At 39.7% G+C, this 27,153-nt stretch overlaps 2 protein-coding genes across 2 annotated transcripts in view; one reads left to right on the top strand and one right to left on the bottom strand.

The window, feature by feature from the left end:
* The window catches only part of LOC109009972 (deoxyhypusine synthase), an 871,604-nt gene that overhangs the window by 812,234 nt on the left and 32,217 nt on the right, over positions 1–27,153 (top strand). The gene's annotated exons all lie outside the window — the stretch shown is intronic.
* Positions 1,962–27,153, bottom strand: LOC109010051 (zinc protease PQQL-like). Its single transcript, XM_018990764.2, has 21 exons — positions 26,872–27,153; positions 10,132–10,378; positions 9,929–10,054; positions 9,095–9,232; positions 8,859–8,993; positions 7,758–8,015; positions 7,438–7,575; positions 7,283–7,352; positions 6,967–7,180; positions 6,641–6,746; positions 5,451–5,684; positions 4,957–5,121; positions 4,727–4,876; positions 4,552–4,643; positions 4,300–4,381; positions 4,100–4,183; positions 3,903–4,019; positions 3,700–3,810; positions 3,383–3,463; positions 2,658–2,852; positions 1,962–2,424 (listed from the first exon to the last, which is right to left on the bottom strand). Exons 1-21 carry the CDS (start codon positions 27,078–27,080, stop codon positions 2,347–2,349), a joined length of 3,030 nt encoding a protein of 1,009 aa, XP_018846309.1. The 5' UTR covers positions 27,081–27,153; the 3' UTR covers positions 1,962–2,346.

Here is a 27,153-nt window from a genome sequence, read left to right as displayed (position 1 = left end):
CAATATTTTTGTTGCATCTAAACTGATTCACTTTCTTAATAACAAAAGGCATGGCAGGAAGGGGTTAATGTCTATCAAATTAGACATGAGCAAAGCTTATGATAGAATTGCATGAATTTTCTTGGAGTAGATAATCTCACTTGGGTTTCGATGGAAAATGGATTTCATGGATTATGATGTGTATAAAGTTTGTATCATACTTATTGACTGTGATATAGTCTGACACATCCGTGTGTACTTCAAATGGCTTAGTGTGATCAATGATATATGGAAAACCTTATGGCCAAATTACTCCTTCTAGAGGCTTACGTCAAGGAGATCTACTTTCACAATACTTATTTTTGTTATGTGCTAAGAGACTGATTTCTCTTATATTGCAGAAAATGAGAGGAGGCTATCTGGTATAAGTACTAGAAGAAAGGGTCCACGGATAAATCATTTGATGTTTGTAGATGTTTGTAGATGATTGTATGTTATTTTGTCGAACTACTAGTGAAGATAACCAACATCTTCAGAACATTCTTAGATTATATGGAGATGCATCTAGACAGCAAATACTGGGAGAAAACATCCATGTTTTACTGTAAAAATACAAGCCAAGAATATAATAATTTGATTAAAGCTATTTGGGGGTGTGGACAAGGTTCAAAACCATGACAAATATTTAGGGCTCCCTTCATTGGTTGGAAAGTCAAGAAGACAAACTTTAATGATATAAGGTCTGAGTATGGAGAAAGTTGCAAGGCTGGAAAATTAAAAAAAAAAATTATTATCACAAGCAGGGAGAGAAGTTTAAATCGAAGCAATTGCTCAATTCATACCAACCTATGCTATGAGTTGTTTCAAGATTCCTTCAAGATTATGTAAAGAACCAGAAAGTATGATGACAAGGCTCTGGTGGGAATAGAAAGGGGATAAGAGGAAGATTCATTGGATAGGTTGGGAAAGGATGTGTAAATCCAAGCACTGTGGTGGAATGGGGTATAGAAACTTGGAAGCTTTTAACATGGCACTTCTTACTAAACAGGGGTGGAAATTGCCATAAAATCCCCAATCTTTGATGTATAAGGTTTCATATATAGCAATATGCTTCCTCACTATATCCTTTTTGGAAGATGATTTGGGTAGGAACCCTTCTTATGCATGGTGAGGTATTCAGAATAAGGGTATTTTATGCGAGGGACGCAGGTGGAGAGTCGGTAAATTTATTGCAAATAAGTAACCAGGTACAGTTACAAAAGATGCAAAGGTGAATGAACTGACGGAAGAGGGCTCTTATAGATGGAACACAGAGAAGACATGCAGTTTTGTCCCAAAGAATGATGTCAATAAAATTCTGAAAATTCATCTTAGCCACAACCTTACAAGAAGATCAACTAATTTTGGGGGGTAACAAGAATGATATGTTCTCAGTTAAGAGTGCCTATCACAGAGCTGTAAAGTTTTGCAGAATCTGTGAAATTGGGGAGAGCTCAAATTCAACAGCATGGAGACAGTTTTGGGTCAGTGTATGGAATTCTAAACTGCCAAACAAAATTAAAAACTTTGCATGGCAAGTAAGCAATGGTATTTCACCTACCAAGCAAGCTCTTACAAGGAAACATGTTTTGCAAGATACAACTTGTGATCAAAGTAGACAGGCGGAGGAAGGTAGTATCCATGCATTGCTCTCATGTCAGCAGATCTACCCTCCAATGGCTTCAATCTCTTCAGAACAACAGAACTTTGGACTCAAATTTTTTATATAAAGCAGAAGGTATGGATTTGAGAAAAGTTTTGACCAGTGCTTGGAGATTATGGTATATATTAAAGAGGTATTATGGATGTTTCAATCAGGAAAAAGAAGAAGAAGAAGAAGAAGAAGTAACCTATGGCTCTGTTCTAAATCAGTTTTTTCTTCCACTCTTTCTTGGAACCAATGGGCAAACCAATTTGGTCATGCATCATAGTCAGTGATCCCATTTTGATCAAATTAACTGCTTTTGAGCCTTGGGCTATAGTTTCATTACCTTTCTTTCTCAACGGCTAAGCAATGATAATACAAGTGTAGCAGCACTTTCATCTGAAGAACTGGTTCATCTGGCCAGATTTTTAAAAAAATGGATATACAAATTTTATACTACAAGCCTTCATAGGTGTCATATATGAGTTTGCAGTGTGCTTTCGTCTGACCCACTTGGGATATGTCTTAATTGAAGGTAACACGAACATCACATCCGCCAACGATGAGGTAATGCAATCCTGATTTGTGTTGGATGCCTTCATGATTCCCATTGATATGAAACTCCGGTACAAGTCTCCCTAAATTCCTTCTCATGTATATGGAACTCTCCTAAAACAAGTCTCTTAAGACTTCAGGGTACTCCGAGAATATCTCCACAAGCTAACAGCTAAGACTGCCAGACCAGCAATTCCAGCTAACATCTGCCACAATGAACATAATCAATGAGTTATATGGCTTTTTTGTGATCATAAGGAATTTTAGATACAAATTTCAAGAACAAATTGGAATGCAATAGACAATGGGCGATTGCTCACATGGAAACAAACCCTCCTGAAACCCCCAGCCCCCCCCCCAAAAAAAAAAAAAAAAAAAAAGAAAAACACGGGTACAAATTAGAATATGTCCTATATGCACAGGCAGTGGCAAAACTGACCTTTGCATCTCTGTGATAAGTGGTCTGGGTAGGTCTGAAGAATGACTTCAACAACTTAATGCGGGAGGTCTGGGGCATTAGAATCACTAAAGTGAACAGTTTCCTGCAAGGATATGGCAGTATCCTCTGTAGTGCCAACTGTACCGTTACTGGAGTCAGTAATGTTCTAACTTTGGACCGTGCTTCATCTATAATCTGCATCGGAAAAACAATCACAAATCAACTCTTTCATATATTGTTTTTTATAAGTAATCAACTCTTTCCTATATTAACAAGAACAAGAGTAAAATACGCTTCTCTACAATACTACAGTCACAAATGGATGCTTGGACATGAAGACAAAGCGCTATGGTATGGTAGATACTAAATCCTGATTATTCAGCAATAGCAAAGTATCCAAACCATCACAAGTAGACTGAACTAATTTTTATGTTTTTTTTTTTTTGATCGGTCTGAACTAATTTTTATGTGACCAGAACAGTTGTAGTTGAATTATTTACCAACTAAGAAGGATTAAAGAAAACAATATTAAACTTGAAATCAAGAAAAACTGTTTTTTTTCTTGGCAACCCAGAAAAGTTGCTCCTTGTTCTCAAGTCTGTCTCTTACCATATATTTATCCCTGCATATTTTTGTTCCCTTGAGGCCAATAGAAATGCAACACATTTATATGCAAACTGAAAACTACGACATAGACTGGTAGGAACATAGTCACAGCCACCAACCTCAAAAGTAGTGCCAACATCACCAGCATATATCCTAGACTGGTAGCTACGTAAAATCCTGTCGAGCCAGTAGTAGTTCTCCTGAAAAAGCAAAAGCAAATCAGCAACACGAAATGAGTGGTAACAGTAAATTATATTTAGCTGTAATTTCTCACATCCATGAACCATATGCAGGATGATTGCCTAAAACAGGTCATAAGAAAGGTCAAAGTTCTACAATTTAAAGTTGATGACAGTAATCAAATAGGCTTTACCCCTATCTTAACCATATGGGCCATAATAGCATAAAACATTCAAATTTGCTAATAAAGTTTCACCTGAAGTCCATTTTCATGGGCTCTTTGCTCAATTTCAATGATGGCTGAAACATCCTCATTAGAAGGCCCTTCCTCTTGCAGGCGTAATATCTCATCCAGAGCAAGATCAGCCTGTTAAGAAGCATTGCAAGACCTATAAAGTGAGCAGGTTGGCGATCATCAAAACATAAAATCAGGAAAAAAATAAAATGATCAACACCTACCAGCTTTGAGGAGATTGCTGGGTCACAACTGAAATTTATGCTAATATCACCACGAACATTGCCAGTACGTGAAGGTTTATTACCACCAAGAAATACTGAAACACCTGCAGAGTAGATCTGGGCACACAGGAGCAACTCTAAGAATTGGGACAACAAATATTAAAATCAATAAAAAGGCAAATGGAATCCATTAACACCTGTCCATGTTTGAAACGGAGAACCTGCATCAATTTTGTTTCAAGAAGTTTGTTCAGGAACCCGACAAAATGAATCTCCTCTACCTGCCATTTTTCCCATAAAAAGCTAATTATAGACTGTTGGGAAAATAAAAATCACACAAGCAGATCACAATCCATTATGAACGCAGTTAAAGTCAGATCTAAAAAGAGTCACACACCATGGCTCCATTTTTCAGCTCCACAGGAAAGCACAATTGGACTGAACATTGTTCTTCCACCATGGGGCTGCGGACCACTTCTCTACAAGCATATCCAAGAGTTAGAAGGAAATTGAATCCTTAAAAAAATGCATTCACACACATGGCAACTCCAGGATGTTTCAAATTTAAGACCTACCAAGTGAGAGAGGGAAGTGGAACTAAAACGCTGTTCCTTCCAAAATAGAAGAGAAGACTTTATGAACCAATTACCTAATTATGGTTGAAGGAAAAGTGAAGGGCAAGCCTTTGAGCTCATCGCGGTTAAAATGCATGATGGGTTCAGGAGGCCTTGGTATTCCATCCTGCATGCAGCACAAACCCATTTAACCTTCAGTACTTACTTTTCCAAAGCCAAAGTAGAAGTGCAAAGAAGCTAAAAACTTACCAAATACTGCAATATTAAGGGAATTGCTATTGTAGGGTCAATATTCCCAACAATTACGACAGTAAAAGTTGATGGATCTTTGAAACAGTGGTTGAAATATTCACAAGCTTTTAATGGATCGACTTTTTGAAGGTCACGTATTCTAATGGGCTGCATGAGAAGAAATTAACCCCAAATTAGAAGCAGGGCATGTCTTGAATCAGTAAAATTAAAACAGAAATCAGTCTCACCCTAAAGAAATATGAGTTTCCATAGTTAAGCTCCTTCACACGGTTCGCAAAAGCAGTGTAAGGATCCCTCTCTTGAGCACGAACTGCTTCTTCTGCCATTTGCATCACTATTTTGACATCTTCTCCTACCGGAGTTACACTTGTTGTGAACAGTTGATAGACAAGCTGTAACGGAACAAACATAATAAAAAATTGACAGGTCATAACCCCCTCACGGCAGCATATTTAGGAGATTTACACTAGGACAATAAAATTAAAAAAAAAAAATCCAACAACCCATCTAAACCCATATGTGGATAAGTAATGGACGCGACAAAATAGCCAGCAACACCCTTTTTGTCTCATCTAAATATGGAGATGTGCCAGGAAATTGCAACGCTATAATTAAGATTGAAGATTTATGATAGATTCTTTTAGCACAATTCCCTATATGAGAAAGCATGTAGGGTTCCCAGAGATGAGACTTCGGGTATGATTAATTGAGTGAAGCAAACCTGCAAGGCAGTTTCCAGGTCTGACGGTGAACAATCACCAGAGAAACTTCTCATGTATGCTCCAAGATTCACACCAACTTCAGCTCTCTTGCCAGCAAGCATATCCATCAATTCTGATGGTCTATAACCAAAAACACCAATTTCTCCCGCAATGGTTGTACCCATTGAGCAAGAGAAATATTCGCTCTCATGGAGTTCTGATAAACCCCCATATGAGAAGCCTGTGAAAATAACCTGTTGAAACAAAGAATCAAAATAATAGGTAAATGCACCTCCACATGGGCCTTCGAGCTCTCTCAATAATGATTAGTCTCCTTTTACATGTACCATGGAATGACAAAATATACATGAATGTAAAAGGAGGAAAGAAAACATATGAAAATGAACATGAAGTTTCTAGATGCTTCAAACTTGACATCAGTCTAACCTCCCAAAACTCCAGCAAATACTGAGCATAAATGGAATCGAGTTCACAAGCCCATGCAAATGAAGATGAAGAAGGTGATCCTAACCCTCAATGTCCACATGTAAGGTGATCTACCCTCATATATGATAGACTGATTTCGAGATCTCGTTTTGCCACGTACAATAATATATTTTTTTTATCGGTTACATAAGTACAATAATATAAGAAAGTTAAATTAGATGAATACCCACTCTTGATATGAATGGAAGGAGTCCTATAAAATGTACTTGTTGATTTTGAACTATTAACACAACATTTCTCCAAAAATTCTCTGTTTTTTTCATGGTTGACCAGACCAATTCACTAATTACAACCCCTTGATGAGTTTACACGTCTATACCACTCTGTTGTTTCATCTCAGACCCATCTTCTTCTTCTCCTTCTTCTCCTTCTTATTGTTATTGTTATTATTGTTATTGTTATTATTTTGATTGCTGGATCTTTGGATAAAAATGGATCACCTTAAGCATAGAAAAGAGACATATCAAGGCTTCAAATTGGATGATTTGTTTCTATTTTCTCTTAATTCTATCCCATCACTGGCTGTAAGTGCCAATTTATCAATTTCTGATAGCTACACAATACCTAATAAACAAAAAAGAAACTACAAACAAGCAAGTAATAGATAACGACCATAAATAAGCTAGTGTAAATGATATTTTATGCAGAATGTCAATGGATAATTCTTTTGACTACAGAGAGTGTATACAAGATGGTACTGTACCTGGTCGGCGAGGAAGTCTGTACATTTGTAGCAAACTCGCATACCATTTGATAGAATTAATTCAGTAGCTCCAACATTTGGATATTCCAACTGCTGCACAATATTCCTGAAGCAGATTTGTTTGGGAAAAATTAGATTCGGAAAATCATATTACAAAAGTGATCTGCTGTAGCACAAACGAGCTATCTCATTGGGCTAGTAATGAATAATGGTGCATGTAAATACAGTAAAATATCAGAATTAATCCAAAGATACAGCAAATGTAGTCAAAGCAGATAGAAAGAGTAGTAGAAAAACAAATCAAAAGATTGATCGTCCAACTTTACCCAGCATTTGGCTTTGTAGTGACAATTTCTTCAGGAATGTTTTCTTCATCCCAAGGAGAGATGTTCCTTTCTTCCTCCATACTATTAATCTTCAATACCACATTTTTAAGATCATCTACTGTTGCAGAAGCTTGAGGCTCAATTGTCTTTATGACACAGCTGCATAATGTTTGTAATTTCTCCGAATACTTGGATACCTCTAATGATGTTATATCTATGCATATAAGAGATCATGGTAAGATAAATTATCCTCATAATTGATTTATTTATTTCAGAAATCAACCAGTGCATTTGCAGACTAAATAATATTACTCACTAGGTAATAGAGTTTTCTGGAGTTGAGCCTCATATTCAATCCCAATGACAGGTTCATTTCGAAGAAAATGCTGCAAAATGAAACAAGAGACTTTTTGCCTTGAAAACTTCAAATTAACAATTAGAAGCTCCAAGAAAGCTACAATTTGGATGTACTTGTAAATATTCATCTCGCAAGCTGGTTGATTGCATTTGATCTCGCTCCAAATAGGCAGATTCAATCTCGGACATCAGTAAGGCTCGGACAATAGATATTTCACGTTCTGAAAACCCATGTAGTCTTACCCTTGCAACCTGAAACATCATAGTTTTTTTTTTTTTTTTTATAATAAGTACGAATTAATTTTATTAGTAACGAATGTATAGGCAAAGCCCATGTACACATACCTGAAACATAGTTTTCATCCAAAGGGTAAAATTTCCAACAAGGGAGAGGAATAGGGAAGAAAGTTCTCAAAACAAGATTAAAAGCAAACCTCAATCAGCATTGACTCGAGGGCATCAATAGTCCCTTTTTCCTTGCAAGATGAAGTCATTATATATGCCTTCAGTGGACGAACTAGAACATCAGCAGCAGCTGAGCATGAGAAATAGGGTGGATTCCTTCTACGAGAGATCTTGAAGAACCTTTGGTTTAGAGCATAAAGGAACATGGATTCTGCAAGTAAATCCCTGTAGTCCTTCACCGTTTTCAGCTGATCTGCTTGCATCTTGTAGCTAATCATCACTGCAGACTGTTTTGAAAGAATTAAAGATAATACTATAAGAACTTACAATTTCCATGTGAAAGCTTTTCAGTCTCATTGCTTATCAATGTTTAGTGAAAAAGACCAAGACTTAGGGCATGATTTAGGAGATGTTTGGAAACAATTTTCATCTCATCCCATCTCATTTCCTTCCCAACCATCATTAAACCACAAATACTTTCAAACTAATCATTTCAACTTTTTCAAACTAATCATTACAACTTTCCCAAACTTTTAAACAAAAAACAACTCAATTTTTTCAAATCCTAAAACAAAAATAATATTAAAAAATTATATTCTAATAATATTTTAACTTTATAATATTTTTTATTCAACTTTTTCTCTCATTTTCAAAACCCAATAAACATTTAACTCAAACTATCTCACTACTATTCACAAATCATCTTACTATTATTCACAAAATTTTCATCTCATCTCATTCCCCAAACCATCCTAGATATTCTTATATATTCTCAAAACTTTTCAAAACTTCTCATAATTTACTTCACAAACATCACTCAAACACAAAACACTTTTCAATTTCTAATTTTCAACTTTTTCATCTAATCATTATCCAAACACTAAGCCCAATACAAATTTCCCAAACTTCCAAACAAAACAAAAAATATATATATAACTTCTTCAAATTTCAAAATAAAAATAATATTAAAAATTATATTTAAACAATTTTTAATTTTATAATATTTTTATTCAACTTTTTCTCTCCTTACCCAAAACTCAATAAAGCAAATTAACTCAAATCATTTGACTACTATTCACATAATTATGAGATATTCTAATTGTTCAAACGAGCCCTTATTCCATACTCACCCCAGCAGCTTCAGATTCAACAAAACATGAAAAACGTGGCTCCCTGTGAGATGGAACTTCAAATGTTGGTATAAGTGCAGGTTCAGGTGCTGATCTTTTCTGCCCGAAATTAGTCTTTATCAACTCAACAACGCTCTGAGAGAGAAAGAGAGAGGACAAGAGAGGTTGTCAAGAAATCTTAACTGGAAGACTTACTGTTATAGTTGCAATATGAAGCTTTACAAATCAATAAAAACCTGTGTATCAGAAAAATCTCCAACAGCAATCACTGCCATATTGGATAAATGGTACCACTTCCTATAGTAATGCTTGACAGTCTCATGAGAAACCGTGCGAATTACTTTCTCTAATCCAATTGGTAGGCGCTCAGCATACTGCAATCAATCATTGAGATAAGAAACAACATAAATTTGATAAAAAACAAAGGATATAAAAGGCCAAAAGGATACTTGTAATGTAGTCCTCCTATAAAACATTGCAAAAGAGGCTTGTAAAATGATAAACACATCTCATCACAGGAAAAGGGTATTGTTTTTGGCTCCATTACCATCAAGAGATTCCCAAAACCTTGCGGAATGACTTCTTCAGTCGAGTTGAGTTGGCTTACATTATGCCCAGAAAGGACAGTAGATCTCCTCACCAATTGGAGAGCACGTTACATGGCAGCTAACAAATTGCAATTGTGTCGAAGATGGTCCTTATTTGTTCAGTTTAGCGTATTCGGAAGGAAAGGAATTATAGACATTTTGAGGATCACAAGCAGAGGCACGAGGAATTTAGAACTCTTTTTTAATACTTTGTTCCTTTGAGTAGCTTCTACATATTGTAATGGGCCGAGTTTCCATGATTTTCTTATATATTTTCCTATTTCTAATTAAGTGTTAGACTTTGCCTGTTTGCGTTTTTTTAATAAAATCTTTGACTGCTTATAAAAAAAAAGTTGGTGACAGATTATGCAATAAATGGGCAAATTATACCAGCTAGAATAGCATCAACAGTGGACTGATGCAGAAATTAATCATAAATACAGGAAGAAAAAAACAAAACAAAACTTATTGTGCTCTATATACCCGTGAGCCTTCCATCATCAGAACCCAATGTGCATCCTGCATTCTTCCAGTTGCATTCCGATTCCCACGATACTCTTCCAAGACAGCTCCTCTTTCTTTTTCCAAATCTTCTTTTGAGACTCGAACCTGCATGGAACAAGTTTATGTACTGAAAGAAGCAAAAACTTGAATATTACTATATATGGCAAAACCCTCATTAATACCTCCGTACTGAATTCTGCCAAGACCAAAATGGCTTGGGACAACAGTTCAGGCTTGTCAACAGGAACAAACAACTCATATACAGTGTCATCAGCAGAAGTTGCTGCATTCTGACAAGCACCGAATTCAGCCCCAATACTTTCAAGAAATTTGATAATATCATGATTTGTATATCTCTTAGTGGCACTGAAGGCAAGGTGCTCAACTATGTGAGCGACTCCACGTTCATCCTCCTCTTCCAAAACTGATCTGCCATGAAAGCAGTAAACGAGCTTGTAATTATACATATGGATGTACAAATATTTAATTATGACGTAAAGACGTGTTGAACAAAAAATTATGCTTTGGTAAACATAAGAATAGAGATGGAGAATCTGGAGAAGTAATCTCTAGAGGCTTGGACACTCCACTGCTTAGCCAAAAGGTAAATATAATATATGTGAACTTCAACCTCCATATTAGAAATGAAATTTATCTATATGTGAGGTAAGCCTTTTTTCCTATGTGTTCTGACGTAACAACCTACTATCCATCACAGGGCCTTACGAGAAAATCAAATTCTTATTTTTTTATAAGAATAGATTTAAATTCTTATATTCTTGGCGGGTAAACTGGGGTTTTCTATTTTCAGAGGGTTCATGTCAAAGACCAATTTTTCAATTGCATTTGGTAAATTTATAAATTTCATCATCTCATGTGGAAGTAATTATATCCATAGCCCTTTCAAGCTCTCGTAAGCGATGCCGATCTCCCATGTAATTGGTCTCAAACCAAAGCACAAGTCTCACTTGTAGGGGTCAAATCAGCAGCCTATAATTTAGTCTCGAGATCAAACCAAAAATCAAGCTAAGAGATAAGACAAGTTGATTTAAGAGCCTCAGACTTATAAAAGGAAAAAACTTCACAAGACAAGTTGGACTCAATCATCCCAAGGAAATAGACATCTATATAAGGAGAAAATCTCCCACAAATCGGATAGACTCTACACAAACTCCACGCACAGGCTCTCCACAGAAGCTCCCTATGCCAAACTCCCACTACACATAGCGACTCCAAAGGATCTTCCCTAAATTCCTCCATTGTATTGTGAGATATGTGAGATCATGAGAGATTGTAAAATCATCTATCATAGTGGATTTCATCCCCAAACAACCCGTGGACGTAGGCATTATGCCAAACCACGTAAATCTGTGTCTCTTTATTTATTCGTATTTGCTTATTTATTATTTATTTCATGGATGAACGTGAAGAACACTATATTGACGCCCAAATCACCATCGATTTCTTATTCTTTGTACCGAAAAGGGGAGAAGGACGATTCTACAACTCACAAGTTGTCTCCGGCGAGCAAGATAAGTTTCCTCTCAAATTAACTTTTTGCTTGTTATTTTTATTTCACTAATATTGTTGCTGCAAAAGAGAGAATCCAAGGGCTGACCATGTGTTGCACGTTCAACATGCACATCCCATGCATAAGGTACATAAGGCCACACATTCAGGGTTGAACCCGCAGGCAGCCACCTCTGTGTGTGGCTCAGACCAGGTCCAACCACGAGGATGTACGACCAGACAAGGCCGATGAGAATTCCACCGTCGGTCACTCGCAGCAATGGCGCACTGTGCACGGCCACCGTGCACAGTGCGTGTAGAGGAAGCACGTTGCCATGCACCTAGAGCTGTGCTCTGACTCCGACAGAGTCGGAGTTGTCGTTTCCGACCTCCGACTCCGACTAGAGTCAGAGCCAAATTGTCCCTCCGACTCCAACTCCAAACTGGAGTCAGAGTCCAACTCCAATCGAAGGTCGAAGCTCCGACCTCCGATAGGAACTCCGACTTCCTAGCGGAACTCCGAACAACACTCGAGCAGAATCCATACAGAGAGGTTCGCTCGTATTGCGCTCGACTCAGCGCTCGAGCGGAACCCATACAGAGAGGTTCACTCGAAGTGGCGCTCGAACAGAACTCTTCCAGAGAGGTTCGCTCGATGTGCGCTCGACTCAACGCTCGAGCGGAACCCATGCAGAGAGGTTCGCTCGAAATGTGCTCAACGTGGCGCTCGAGCAGAACTCTTCCAGAGAGGTTCGCTCGACTTGCGCTCGACATCTAGCTCGAGCCAATGTTCAAAACAACGTCGTTTTACACAGCCCTACATGCACCCTAGGTATTCGCGAGCCAAATTCCGATGACTCTGTCGGAGTCGGAATCGGAGCGGATGTCGGGCGGAGTCGGAAATTTCAGAATTTTGCACAGCCCTACATGCACCCTAGGTATTCGCGAGCCAAACCTCCGTGAGCAAGCAAGGCAACCACACGCCGCCCCCTAACCCACCAGAGTTCTCTGTCACCAGTGAGGTAGTCCTCGGCCATGGAGGCCCCTTCTGATGGTTTATGTCGCCGTACGCGGTTCTGCGAAGTAACATTGCTGCCAGCCACCTCCATGCATGGCGTGGCCCAAATCCAACCACTTGGACAGACAGTTAGACATGGCTTGGTGCCGGCAACAAAATCCTAGGCCACGATAGCGCCTCCAAGCTCGTCGGCACTCCCTATGGCCCGCTACCGTTGTGGCGAGCAACAGGCACCCCACAGGAGTTGGAAGCCGGTAGGTAAACCTCCTACCGACTATATTCTTGAAGGCGACTACATGGCGGCGTTCCCTGCCCCCCCCCCCCCCCCCCCTCCTAAGTGGCTGGCAACAACCTCACCTAAAGGAGCGCAGCCTTTGGCAGTAGGAGACACTGTGGCAGACAATCATAGCACACCACCTCCAACAGGCAACAAGCATGCAGTATGTTCAGGTTCCACGCCACAAAGCTCCTCGCCACCCTCGTCGACCTTGTACACACTGGACCATGGAGAACTACCTCACCCACAAGTGCTCCTCGCCCACAACCGAGTGAAGCCACCAGGGCCAACCATCTGGGCTGTCAGTATTTTATGTCGCCACAGACCCCAGCTCGCCACCATGAGCCTACTCAAGCAACACGCACACTGCAATTGTGCACATGATCTGAATGCTTGCTCGCCGCAGCTCACCTCCTTCATGGAGGTAAACATCTCGCCAGTCACACATCGGGCAATAACTCGCCACTCCCTATGGTGAGCAACACAAGGGGAACAATGGACAAGTTATGGACAGATCTAGGCGGGCAGAACGCATGGAAAGCCAGCTTGTCGCCCTCGTGGCAAACAACGAGTTTTCCTCATCCAGTCACGAAACGAATCTAGCTCAAACGAAACGAAGCAGCAACTAAATTATTCTGGTTTGTCTCTCTCAAACTTGCTATTATAATTTTATTTTTCTACTAACAAATTTGATTTTTGGAGATTTTCCCTACCGAAACTCCTCGAAGTTCCACGAGTATCCAAGTGGCTACATGCAGGGGTGAAAAACCGACCCCTTGGTTCGGTTTTGTCCAAAAACCGAGACCGACCGAAAAATGCTATTTTGGTAAGAAAATCGGCCGTGTAAGGGATAATACCGGCCTTCTCAATTGCCAGCCGGTTCATGATAGGTTTGTCGATTTGTTGGAAATCAGATCTTGAAGATGTGTCTTTCAGTTCAATAATTCAATTGCCCAAAGTAGCCATTCAATCCCACCACCAAATTCAAAATATACAACAATTCCGAAATTAGAAAAGCATAATCATCTAAGAATCCAGCAACATCCAAGGAGCTAGATTACTAGAATTACAGAACTGGATCGGCACAGACAAAATAAACAGAATCAAGAAAATAGACAAAAAAAAATTTCAGATTGAAAATAGACAAAAAAAAAAATAGGATTACAGAACTCCATGGGCGTGGGATGCACCATTTGCTTGAGGGACGTGGACGTCGTAGAGGCTGGGCCACTACCGCTGCGATGTCGCTGCCTCTGCCACTGGAGAGTGGAGACTGGAGTGGAAGCTGGGCCGTTGTCACTGATGCCACTACCACTAGAGAGTGGAGACTGAGAGGAGGGCTATGCCGCTGCAGACATTGGAGGGGATGAAAGGAGTGCTGAGGGAGTGAGGGGCTGCTCGAAATGAGAAGAGACTAAGAGGAGGGTTGTTTAAACCCTGGCAATAACGGTATCGTTCTCTCTTTTTTTTTTTTTTTTAACTGAATAAGAAAAACAATGTCGTTTCACCTATTGAAGTAAAACGGCGTCGTTTTAGAATGGATTATATATAAAAAAAAAAATAGGTTTAAAACATCGACTAGTTCAGTGATTTTCTTCTGGTTCGAACCAATACCGACCCGGCCGACCAGTTCTCTGCCGGTTTCGGCCAGTTCCAAGCTCGGCCGACCAATCTGAGTCGATCCTGGTCGATTCTTCGGTTTCTTGAACAGCCCTGGCTACACGCTTGGGAAATATATTTCACGAGAAATCGTTCGCGTGACATGGAACACCGGCTACAAAGCCCCTCCTAGGCGCCACGCAGGCATCTTAATTTGTTTGCATCAGTATAGGTAGCTTGGTATCGCAGGCATCCCGAGCCTTCATCAATGCCAAAGCATGGCTGCCCACGGGCATCGCCTGTGTGTCACCAGCCTTCACCACACTCTAACAGAATAGCTCAAGTTTACAAATCTCAAACTTGTAATTTGTATTACACTAACCATTTGGTTTTTGGTGAAAAACTCTCGGGGAGGTTGAACTCAGCCTTCCGCCACAACAATGCAGTTGAGCATCCCCCCAAACATTAATGACGAGTTCAAAAACTCACGGTGTACATGAAAAAGGGCCCGGGGGTCAGAAGACGCAACCCTTAAACACCAATGATGAGTCCAAAGACTCATGGTGCCCATGAAAAAAAAAAGCGGAGGTCAAAAGACCTTGCGAACCTTAAACACCAATGACGAGTCCAAAGACTCATGGTGCCCATGAAAAAAAAAAGCGAAGGTCAGAAGACCTTGCGAACCTTAAACATCAATGATGACTCCAAAGACTCACGGTGCCCACAAAAAAGGGCATGAAGATCAGAAGACCACGAAAAAGCTAAGTTCTTCACCGCTTAGCACAAAACAAACAAAAAATCAGGGACCAAACAAGAAACCAATGACCAATTTTCAAAATTTATTCTGTAGATTATTGACTTGATGGTGGTTGTGGGTTATTGACAGCGGGATAGTTGGTATTGTTGCAAGGAAATGAGTCTCTTTAGCTGTCTAGCCATTGAGTCAAAGGTGTTTGAGGTGAGAAGAGATGGGGGTATGGTGTATATTAGCCTGAGGCTGGGGTTAGACACCATCTGATGGGTGGTAAATGCGTTGGAGGAATGTTTGAAGGCAGGAAGGAAAGGGTACTACTCTGCCCGTCGGGAAGGTGACAGAGGCTTCACTACCCCAAGGTGCTCAAATCCTCGTGACTCCTACTTAGCTTTGGCGGAGTATGGCGGGGGAGGTCACCGAAGTTTCATCTTTATACCTGAGGATAGGGCTAGAACGGGGTGGAGGAAGCTGGTGGCGGTGCTGAAGGACATGGGCAAACAAGGAAGGCAGGGGAGAAACTCGTCATCTCAGATGGCGGTAGCCTTGCCATCGAGGTCGTACAAGGAGGCTTTGGTGGTTCCTCGAGCCCTGCAGCAACCAGTCATGGCAGATATGCAAAAGCGTGCATTTCCTCTTTTGGCAACTGCTCAGAGTCGAGGGGGAGATGGCAGGGGGATGTCTAGGCAGAAAGAAGGAAAAATCTTGAAGGAGTTGCATGATATGCGGTGCGTTGAGGGGGAGCTTGTGCTAGGCTCAGGCTTGGGTGGTGTGATGGTAGGGGCCCATACGAAATGAAGCAAGGGACGGGAAAAGGGCCTAAAGGTAAAGGCTAGGTTGATGGTTTTGGGCTTCAGCCCAAGGAGAGGCCCAAGAAAGTGGGAGGCCCTTTCTGGAAGAAGCCGTAAGAGGTAGGTGGCCTGTCGACGAGTAGGGCTGCGCTACCGTCACCGGTGAAGCCTCAGACGACCTCACCGAAGGTCGCTGAAGCCCCAATGGACGTCCCGGCGCTAGAGGTTGTATTATCGGAGCTTGGAGGAGGGCTTCTACCGTCTCGTTTGTTCACGATGACCCAATATTTGCTTAGACCACTCCGTGGGAGGTTGCCAGCGCACAGACCACCTCACAAGAGTTTGCAGTAGCCCTGATGGATGTCCTGTCGTCGGAGGTTGTAATATCTAAGAACAGAGGAAGGATTTCCTCCGTCTCTCTTGCTCACGAAGACCAGATACTTGAACAGACAACAGCGACGAGGCCAGAGGTGAAGTCTGCGAGCAGTGGCAATAGACAACACAGTTCCCACAAGACTATCTCAGCTACTGTTGTCGAAAGTCCCGATACAGAAAGTCCCAATTCCCAAGTACAAAAAAGTCCCAATAATTTCTGAGGAAGCTTCGGGAGGGTTAAAGGTGGTGCCATTTGTGCCGGTAGTAGAGGAAGGGGAAAGTGTGGAAAATGCAGTGGGTAAAAAAGTTGTGGGAAAGGAGATAAGTCCAGTGGGGGAGGGTACCAATCTGTTGAAGTATTTTGTGAATTTTGAGGGCAGTGATGAGGAGGAAATGGGTAGTCTGTCACCCTTATAGATGTTCCAACCACAGATTGCACCTAGAGCATCAGAATGGGTCTTAAAAAAAGTGGAGAAGCTTCAAGGTTGGGTGGGAATATCCTGTGATGGCTATGAAGAACAATTCATAGCTCTCCTAGTAGCTATTGAAACTGGTCGATCCACGGCCATGAAGTCAACTGTTAGAAATGAGCGAGAGTTGAAACTTTTGCAATGTTCCATTAACTACGATAATAAGGAGGGAACTTCGGGGAGAGACAAAGTAAAAGGGAGGGATTCTTAGTGAGAGGGCAGGGGCATCATCGTCGACAAGAGCAATGGAAAACTTCTCAGAGATGATTTTTGAGTTGAATCTTGTGGATCTTCCTTTGGTGGGGAGACCTACACTTGGTCCAACAGTCGAGGGTGGTCACAGTTGGATAGATTTCTAGTCTCTTCTTCGTGGGAGATGCACTTTCTGGCTTTATGTCAAAAAAGGTTGCCACAGGTATGTTCCGATCATTTTCCAATTTTGCTTGATTGTGGAGGTATTCATGGGAGTTGGCGTCCTTTCAAATTTGAGAATGTGGTTGGAAGTTGAAGGATTTGTGGAGAAGGTAAGGGCGTGGTGGGAAGCTTACTCTTTTGAGGGTACACCTAGTTTTATAGTGGCGGGCAAACTTAAAGCTCTAAAGGCTGATATGAAGAAGTGGAATGAAGAAGTGTTTAGACATACGGAAGTGCAGAACAATATTCTTTGGGATGAGTTGCAAGCATTGGAGGAAGGGGACGTGAATAAGGATTCTTTGTTAAGGAAGAATGTGGTGGTGACCGAATTGAGAAAGTTTTGTTGATGGAAGAAATATCGTGGAGGCAAAAATCAAGGGCGCTTTGGTTGAAAGAGGAGGATAAATGCACCAAGTTCTTTCACAAGGTGGCTAACTCCCACAGGCACAACAACGCTATTGAAGTCCTCTATTTAAGTTCAAATGTGTTACAGTCTCCCGAAGAGATACAAGAACATATAGTGCATTACTACAAGGAGATTCTAGCTGAAAAAGTAGAATGGCGTCCCAAACTTGACGGCCTAATTTTTGACCAGTTGGATTTGGAGGTAGCAAGTTGGTTGGAGAGGCCATTTGTGGAAGAGGATATGCATTTAGTGGTGAGAGGTATGTGCAAGGATAAAGCCCCGAGTCCAGATGGTTTTTCTATGGCTTTCTTTTAAGAGTGTTGGGAGATAGTGAAGGAGGAAGTGTTGCAGATTTTTCATGCTTTTCATTCTAACCTTAAGTTTGAGAAGTCATTAAACGCTACTTTTATTGCTCTTATCCCAAAGATGGTTGGTGCTCATGCTTTGAAAGACTTCCGGCTTATTAGCTTGATAAGTGGGATCTACAAAATCATATCAAAGGTGCTAGCTAACCGTATGAGTTTGGTGATGGACAAACTCATTTCCAAACTTCAAAATGCTTTCGTTCATGGTCAGCAAATTTTGGATTCAGTTTTGATAGCAAATGAGTGTTTGGACAGCCGGTTAAGAGAAGGCATTGCAGGAAAGCTAGATATGGAAAAGGCTTATAACCATGTGTGCTGGGATTTCTTATTTGATTTGCTTAGAAGATATGGTTTTGGGGACAGGTGGTGCGAATGGATTAAATATTATGTTTCGACTGCTCGGTTTTCGATTTTAGTCAACGGAAAATATTGTGATTTCTTTCTGCCTTCAAGGGGTTAGCGGCAGGGGGATCCGCTATCACCTTTTCTATTTGTTTTAGTAATGAAGGCATTGAGCCGTATAGTGGAGGCTACCGTTAGGGAGGGATTTATTGCGGGTTTTTCAGTGGGCAACAACAGTAATGTTGTCAGTTCGATTTCTCACTTATTATTTGCGAATGATACACTTATCTTTTGTGATGCTGTTAGTGACCAGATTCAAGCTCTATGGGCAGTTTTGCTATGTTTTGAAGCAGTTTTGGGACTTAAGGTAAACTTGGGGAAATCGGAATTGGTACCGGTGAGGAATGCGAGTAATATTGCTTCTCTTGCAGAGTTGATGGGTTGTAAAATTGCTTCCCCTCCTATGAAATATTTTGGACTTCCCTTGGGGGCGTCTTTTAAAGCAAAGAGTATTTGGGGCGTCTTTCCAACCTACCCACTTACTATCTTTCTCTATTCCCACTACCGGTGGGTGTGGCTAACCGTATCGAAAAGTTGTTTAGAGCTTTCTTGTGGGGTGGCATGGGGGAGGAAATCAAATTTTACCTTGTAAGTTGGCAAAGGGTGAGCTGTCTAATTGCAAATGGTGGGTTAGGGGTGCGAAAAAGCATTTTCAACAAGGCACTCTTAGGAAAGTGGTTGTGGATGCATCAAATGGAGGGAGACTCATTGTGGAGAGAGGTCATTGATCATAAGTATGGTAGAGAGTGGGGGGAAGTGCACTAAGGAGGGTAGGGGGTCTTATGGAGTAAGCCTATAGAAATTCATTAGAAAGGGGTGGAACACCTTTGAAAAATATATTAGGTTTGAGGTGGGTGACGGAGCAAGACCCTGTTTTTGGTTCGATGCTTGGAGTGGGGAGAGCTCTCTTTCTACTGCTTTTCCAGCTGCATTTAATTTGGCTGGAAACCAACAAGCAGCAGTTTTAGATTTGTTGTGTCGTGCCAATAGGACGGTCACTTGGAATGTCACTTTTACTAGAAATGCTCAGGATTGGGAACATGATGAGATGGCAGATTTTTACAGCTACTTATATTCAGCAAAGTTAGGAGGAAATGGGGGTGACCGTATGTTGTGGATTCACACGGAGAGAAGAAAGTTTACTGTTAAATCCTTTTACAAGACTTTGACAACCCAGCAGCCCACATTCTTTACTTGGAGGAGTATTTGGAAGGTTTTAGTACCGTCTAAAGTTGCGTTTTTCACCTGGACAGTTGCACTTGGGAAGATCTTGACGGTTGATAATTTAAGGAAGTGGGGCATGGTGGTCACGGAATGGTGCTACATGTGCAAAAGGAATGGAGAATCGATAGATCATTTGCTTTTATATTGTGAGGTGGCTGGGGAGTTATGAGATGGTATCCTTAATAGAGCCGGGCTGAGTTGGGTCATGCCTAAGAGTGTGGTGGAGCTAGTAGCGTGCTGGAACATGAGGCATAATAGTGCTCAACTGGCAGCAGTGTGGCAAATGATACCTTTGTGCTTAATGTGGTGTCTATGGTCGGAAAGAAATGATAGATGTTTTAACAACAAGGAGCGTGAAGTGGGGAAAATCTGGAATTTTTTTATATTTTCTCTTTTACAGTGGTTTTCTGCTATCGTATTGAAGGGTGGGAATGTCCATGAGTTTCTATCTTCTTTTCAGCTTACTAGAATGTAATTAGGTGTCTCACTTTGTATACTTCTTGTATACTTGGGCATTGCCTAGTTCATTCTATTCAATAAAGATCTTTATTTACTTATCAAAATAAAAAATTATTGACTTGAAGATTTTCAAGGCCTTCTTGTCCAGCAAATCTCCCTTAAGAATCGCAGGCACCTATAAGGGTCAAATCAACAACCTATAATTTAGCCTCGAGATAAGGCCTAAAATCAAACTAAGAGATAAAGCCAAGAAGAAATAAGACAAGTTGACTCAAACTCCTAAAATGAAAGACTCAAAACTCCTAAAAGGAAAAATACTTAGGCTTCTAAAAGGAAAAAGCTTATGTAACATCCCCCCATAGGATAGAGATGTTACTAACATTCATAACATAATACCAGATAAAGAGATTCATATCCTGAAATACCTCATTTATTGAAAAGCGATAAATTGTTAAAACTGATTTGAACATAATTGTCTCGAAAATTAAACGTAAAGTAAAAGAACATAAACTAATCCTATGAATGACGTAAAAGAAATATAATTCTTGTGTGAATATCACTTATTCCTTCCTAATTCTTCGTACTAAATCTACTCCTGGCCATCCAACTCTGCATCGTCATAAACATCATATGTAAAAATTAGACATGAAAGAAAACAAGAGGACAAACAAAAATGAGTCGAATTCTCAGTAAATAGCACATCATACTGTAAAATATAATTTGACCTAACATAGATTTAGTTTCTAAAGACTCTTAACAAAATACATATAGCATCACAAATTCCCAATCACATACGTAATATAACTTTCTGAAAAACTTCACATATATACATATATCGTCACATATTCACATAACACATATATTCATCATCATGAGCGAAAGCATACATAATCATGGCAAACATGTAACGTGAATGCATAATAAGTTGTTTATCTTGTCTTAACATGAAGTGAAACACGCTTGGGTCTGTGTTCCACTTAACTGAGTAACATGGAGTGAAACACACTTGAGTCCATATTTCACTTAATTGAAATATATGGAGTGAAACACGCTTGAGTCCGTGTTTCACTTAACTGAGTTACATGGAGTGAAACACGCTTGAGTCCGTGTTTCACTTAACTGATTAATATGGAGTGAAACATGCTTGAGTCCGTGTTTCACTTAACTTGTGGTTAACCACGCTTGAGTCCGTGACACCGTAACATTTCTTATCTTTCTTAGTGCATGAGAATTTATTAGGCTTCATGAACATTTTATTAGGCTTCATGAACATTTCTAACATGGCATATTCTTGTACATGGCATAGCATAACATGACATAATATGACATATTCTTATACATAGCATAGCATAACATGGCATATTCTTGTACATGGCATAACATAGTATAGCATAATATGACATAACATGGCATATTCTTGTACATGGCATAGCATAGTATAGCATAACATGACATAACATGGAATATTCTTGTACATGGCATAACATAACATAGCATATTCTTGTACATGGCATAACATAGTATGGCATATTCTTGTATATGGTATAGCATGACATGGCATAACATGGCATTTCCTTATACATGGTATAGCATAACATGACATAACATGCTCTGAACATTTTATAACATCCTATGGAATACGTGATCTAAGCACTACATGAACATGGCATACATGATCTAAGTACTATATGAACATGGCATGCATAATCTATGTATTACATGGACATGGCTTGCATAATCTGACTATTCTATTACATGGTATACTTAACTTAAATTACTACACGAACATCTCATGGCTTTCATATGATTTTTTTGTAACATTCAATCAATTGAACAACAAATTTATTTATTCAAGCATAATCTCATATTTTATCAAAGATCGTAAAGGAATCTAACCTTGACTTGGCTCTTAGCGTAGCGTACTTAACCATCGTAAGCACATCATATTTTCATACATAACAATAATATTCACAATATGCATGCAATTATATGATCATACTATTTACCTCTTAGCGCTGCTTCCTGATTTCCAACTTGTAGCGCGTTACCTATGTTAGGTGCTCGACGTTACTAATTTCTAGATAAACGGGTCATGGTTCTTCCCGTGATTAAATACAAAATTGGAATTAAACATAGTAGTTATCTTGTTTCCATGCAAAATTAATGAATACTTGTACCATATAATTAATCATGAATAAATAATTTAGTAGTATAATTGGGTTTAATATAAACCTGCTAGATAAACCGCTGATACGAAATTTATAAAGTAAGTTTAATAATCATAATTTAATACTTAGTACTATATACTAAAGCCTTTAAATATTTTCTGATAAAAATAAGGTTTTTGACTAACTATTATTAGAATAAGACCAAGACCATCGTAAGGTAGATATAAGGGTTTTTCTGTGAAATACAACGAGTCCAGATTAAATATCAGGCTCACGTTGATTCAGCCCACTCTAATTATAGCAGTTGCTAACTACAATAGAACCCATCCCATGTGTAGGATCAATCCACTTAGAACTTAAGGAGGCATTCGGCCAAATGGACCTAAGGCCCAAGTGCCCATTTCCAGATTTAAAGGTAGAAGCTTTCTCTGGAAAGCACAAGGCTAAGAGAGCTCATGCAAGTGGGAGAGAGTCGGGCGATAGCTTACCGAAAGAGGGGCTGAGTGCGACGACGGCTCTGGGTGGCTGTAACATACGGGTCCAAATTTAGGGCTTAAAACTAGTATTTTATTTATTTATTTATTTATTAGTATTTTATTGTCTTTATATTTGTTTATTGTTATTTTTATTTATTTATCATTTTAGATTTTGTGCTAACAGATAGATTAAATTAGTGATTCCTTTCCCTTAAAACCTTCATATACTCTATCCACTTAGTCCCCGTACTAGTTTCGGTTTCCAGAATGTGTGATCAACTCCAATTCAAACTCTTCAAACCCTCTCAGAAACGGTATCCACGTGAGAATAGGTTCCTAAAGTCTAGGCAACTTCAAATTTCAGCCAATCTCCTAATTGTTCACATTGTTTCCTCCCATCGCCTATAAGAAACTCTCAAGCCTCTGTGATGCACACGTTGAAATACCAAGAGAAACAACATTTCCGCATAAGCCATATTTCTGCTCAGCCATCGCCGACCACCCCAGGACGTCGGAGCCCTACCCACGGTGCCAAAAAACGTCGGCCAACCCAACCCCGTTGAACCCACTCCCTCAGGTAAGCCCCTGCCGCCGTGCACCACCTTCCTCCCTTTCGGTTATTTGAGTTTCAAACCCATCTCTCTCTAAACTCTCACTTTTTCTCTCTCTCCCTCTCTCGGTGTCGCACCACCATAGGGACCCCCCCAGTCACGTCGCCGGTCACTCCCAGCCACCCAGAGCCGCCATCGCACACTGCTCTCCCTCGGTGAGCATCGCACAGCCCTCTCTCGTAAGCCTGTTTTTCCTGTTTTTATTTCTTTTGCTTCAGTTTCCCAAAAAAAAGCCCTCCATTAATTCTGTAATTCCTTACATGCCCTTTTGACCCGTGAGGGTGTAACCTCCTGAGCCTCTACTTCTTGGGGCCTTAAGTCAATCGGCTAGTGTTTTCTTTAAGGGGTATTGGGCCCAGTTTCAAATAAACTTGTTGAGCTTATTTTAAAAACTATGATAATTTAAGTGGGTAAACTTTGGGTTGACAGAAACTGTTTTATGATTTTAAAGTGGGCTAGTTATATTTTCAGAAATACATTACCTTTACATGGGCTTTATCTACTTGAATAATTATGAGCATTTAGACACAATTTTTATAAAAGATTTTTAAAGGATTTCAAAGCATATGTTGGAGTCTATTATTAGTTAAATTCCTTATACGTATTTAATTACGTAGAGTATTACGACACGTTTTGCTAGGAAGTTATTAACGTCTAGAATCTCGTTTAGGTAATGCGCTACAAGTTTGAAATCAGGAAGCAGCGCTAAGAGGTAAATAGTATGATCATATTAATCTATGCGTACTGTGAATTTTATTATTATGTATGAAAATGTGATGTGCTTATGATTGTTAACTACGCTACGCTAAGAGGCAAGTCAAGGTTAGTTTACTTTTCGATCTTTGATGAAATATGAGATTATGCTTGAGTGAATGAATTTGTTGTTCGATTGATTTAATGTTACTAAGTTCATATGAAAGCCATGAAATGTTCAAGTGGTAGTTCAAAGTCAAGTATGCCATGTAATAGTCAGATTACGCAAGCCATGTTCATGGAATACTTAGGTTATACATGCCATGGTTGTGTAGTACTTAGACCATGTATGCCATGTTCATGTAGTACATGGATCATGTATGTCTTGGAACGTCATAAAATATTCAGAGCATGTCATGTAATATCACGTTATACTATGCCATGTACAAGAATATGCCATGCCATGTCATGTTATGCTATGTCATGTACAAGATTATGCCATGTTAGAAATGTTTATGAAGCCTAATCAAATCTCATGCATTAAGAAAGATAAGAATTGTAACGGTGCCACGGACTCAAGCGTGGTTAACCACAAGTTTAGCGAACCACGGACTCGAGTGTGTTTCGCTCCATGTTATGCAAGTTAAGTGAAACACGGACTCAAGCGTGTTTCACTCCATGATATTCAAGTTAAGTGAAACGCAGACTCAAGCGTGTTTCATTTCATGTTATGCAAGTTTAGTGAAACACGGACTCAAGCGTGTTTCGCTCCATGTTATGCAAGTTAAGTGAAATACGGACTCAAGCGTGTTTTACTCCATGTTATGCCAGATAAGTGAAAACACGGACATAAGCGTGTTTCACTTCATGTTAAGACAAGATAACCAAGATATTATGCATTCACAATTACATGTTTTGATTATATATGCTTCCGCTTATGTTAATAACAAAAATGTATGCTATGTAAGTCTGTGATGATATATGTATGTTATGAAGGGTATCATAGAAATGAAATGTATGTTAGGCAAAAACTATATTTTACGATATGATGTATTACTTACTGAGTATTCAACTCATTATTTTTGTGTATCTTCTTGTTTTCTTCCATGTCTGATTCTCGTAGATGATGTCTATGATGATGAAGAGCTGGATGGCCAGGAATAGATCTATTACAAAGACTTAGGAATGAATAAGTGATTTTATCACCAGAATTAAATTTCTTTTATGTCATTCATAGGATTAGTTTATGTTCTTTTATATTTCGTTCAGTTTCCAAAACAATCATGTTCAATTCAGTTTTAACGTTTTGAAAAATTTCAATAAATGAGGTATTTCAGGATATGAATCTCTTTACCGGGCATTATGTTCTAAAGGTTGGTAATATCTCTATCCTACGGGAAGGGGGTGTTACAGTGGCTAAGAGTGAAAGCGGCACAACTGGGAAGTCCCTACGGTGGTGTGACATTGAGAGAGGGAGAGAGAGAGAGAGAGAGAGAGAGAGAGAGAGAGAGAGAGAGAGAGAGAGAGAGAGTTTAGAGAGAGAACTATCAAACCGAAAACACTAGGGAGAGAAAATGGTGGTTGACAGTGATGGGCTTACCGAAAGGGAGTGGGCTCGACAGGATTGGGCTGGCCGGCAGTTTCTGGCACCGAGGGTGGTGCTCCGACGTCCTATGGTGGTCGGCGGCGGCTGGGCAGGAACCAAGGCTTATGCGAAATTGTTGTTCATCTGGGTATTTTAGTGTGTTTAAAACAGTGGGTTTACATGAGATTTTATAAACGATGGGGAGGGAAGCGGCTCGAGTCCTCAGTAGATATGCTAGGGTTTGAAGTTGGCTACACTTGGAAAAATTATTCCTGCGAAAATAAGGATTCTGAAAAGATTTTGAAGAGTCGAGTTGTAGTTTCAAACTAGGAGACTAATCTAATATGGAAACTAATGGATAACTATTCAAAAGTTTTGATAGGAAAAAAAAGAATCATCGATTTAACAGATAGCATATTTCTTAAAATGATAATAAAAATAATAAAGATAATAAAAATAAATAAATAAATGAATAGATAAATAAACAAAAAAATATAAAATACTAGTTTTAAGCCCTAAATTGGGACCCGTATGTTACAACTTAATAAGGCAAGTTGGACTCAATCACCCCAAAAAAATAGACATCTATATAAGGAGGAGATCTCCCACAAATTGGACAGACTCTACACAAACTCCACACACAGGCTCTCCACAGAAGCTCCATATGCCAAACTCCACCACACAGTGTCTCCAAAAGATCTTCCCTAAATTCTTCCATTATACTGTGAAATATGTGAGGCCATGAAAGATTATAAAATCACCTATCATAGTGGATTTTGCCCCTAAACAACCCGCGGACGTAAGTATTATGTCGAACCACGTAAATTTTTGTCTCTCTTTATTTATTCGCATTTGCTTATTTATTATCTATTTCATGGATGAATGCGAATAACACTATATCGACACCCAAATCACCATCGTGAGCCGGGAATTATTTTTTCCTCTCTTCCGGTCTATTGTGCAAATTAAGGCATTAACATCACTGATCCACACATTACATTGCTCATTTTTTCCCACGAGTTTTGAACTCTTGCAACAGTGGGGCAAACGCCATAGAATAAATTATTGAGATATAAGAGACTAACAATTTCCCATATTATAGAGCAAGCTAAATTACCATCCAATTCACCACGAATTCAAAACACAACCACACATAATCGAGACCAAATCGAAAAAACAAACAAAATAAATAAATAAACGACAACCGTTGTGGCATTCAGATATTTGAAACAAAACCAACAGACAAAAACAAAAAAAAAAAGGAACTGTGCAAAGCACTTTAAAAGGAAAAGGAGAAAAAAGAAGAAGAAGAAGAAGAAGAAGTTATACCCGGCTTTTACAGCAAGTGCAAGAGCAGCTCTCATTCTGGGTTTAGAATTGCGTCGGACGTAGTAATAGAGACCATTGTCAAGCCGGCCGTAGTCAACTCCAACGGGATGCTCAGCAAGAACATCGTCCAGGTCCACGTTCACCAACTTCAGCGACCTGAACCCGTGTTTCTTGGCGATCTGAGAGTTCTCCGCCGGAAGCAAATTCATTGCCCTCTCTCTGCGCAAAAAAATGGGCTCCCAAAGAGGAATAAACCCGAGAAAGTCTAGTTATGCGCACCGG

This window comes from Juglans regia, chromosome 1 (genome assembly GCF_001411555.2).
Source record: "Juglans regia cultivar Chandler chromosome 1, Walnut 2.0, whole genome shotgun sequence".
Classification (NCBI taxonomy): domain Eukaryota; kingdom Viridiplantae; phylum Streptophyta; class Magnoliopsida; order Fagales; family Juglandaceae; genus Juglans; species Juglans regia.
Note: the sequence above shows the minus strand (reverse complement) of the source record. Positions and strands in the feature narration are given on the sequence as shown.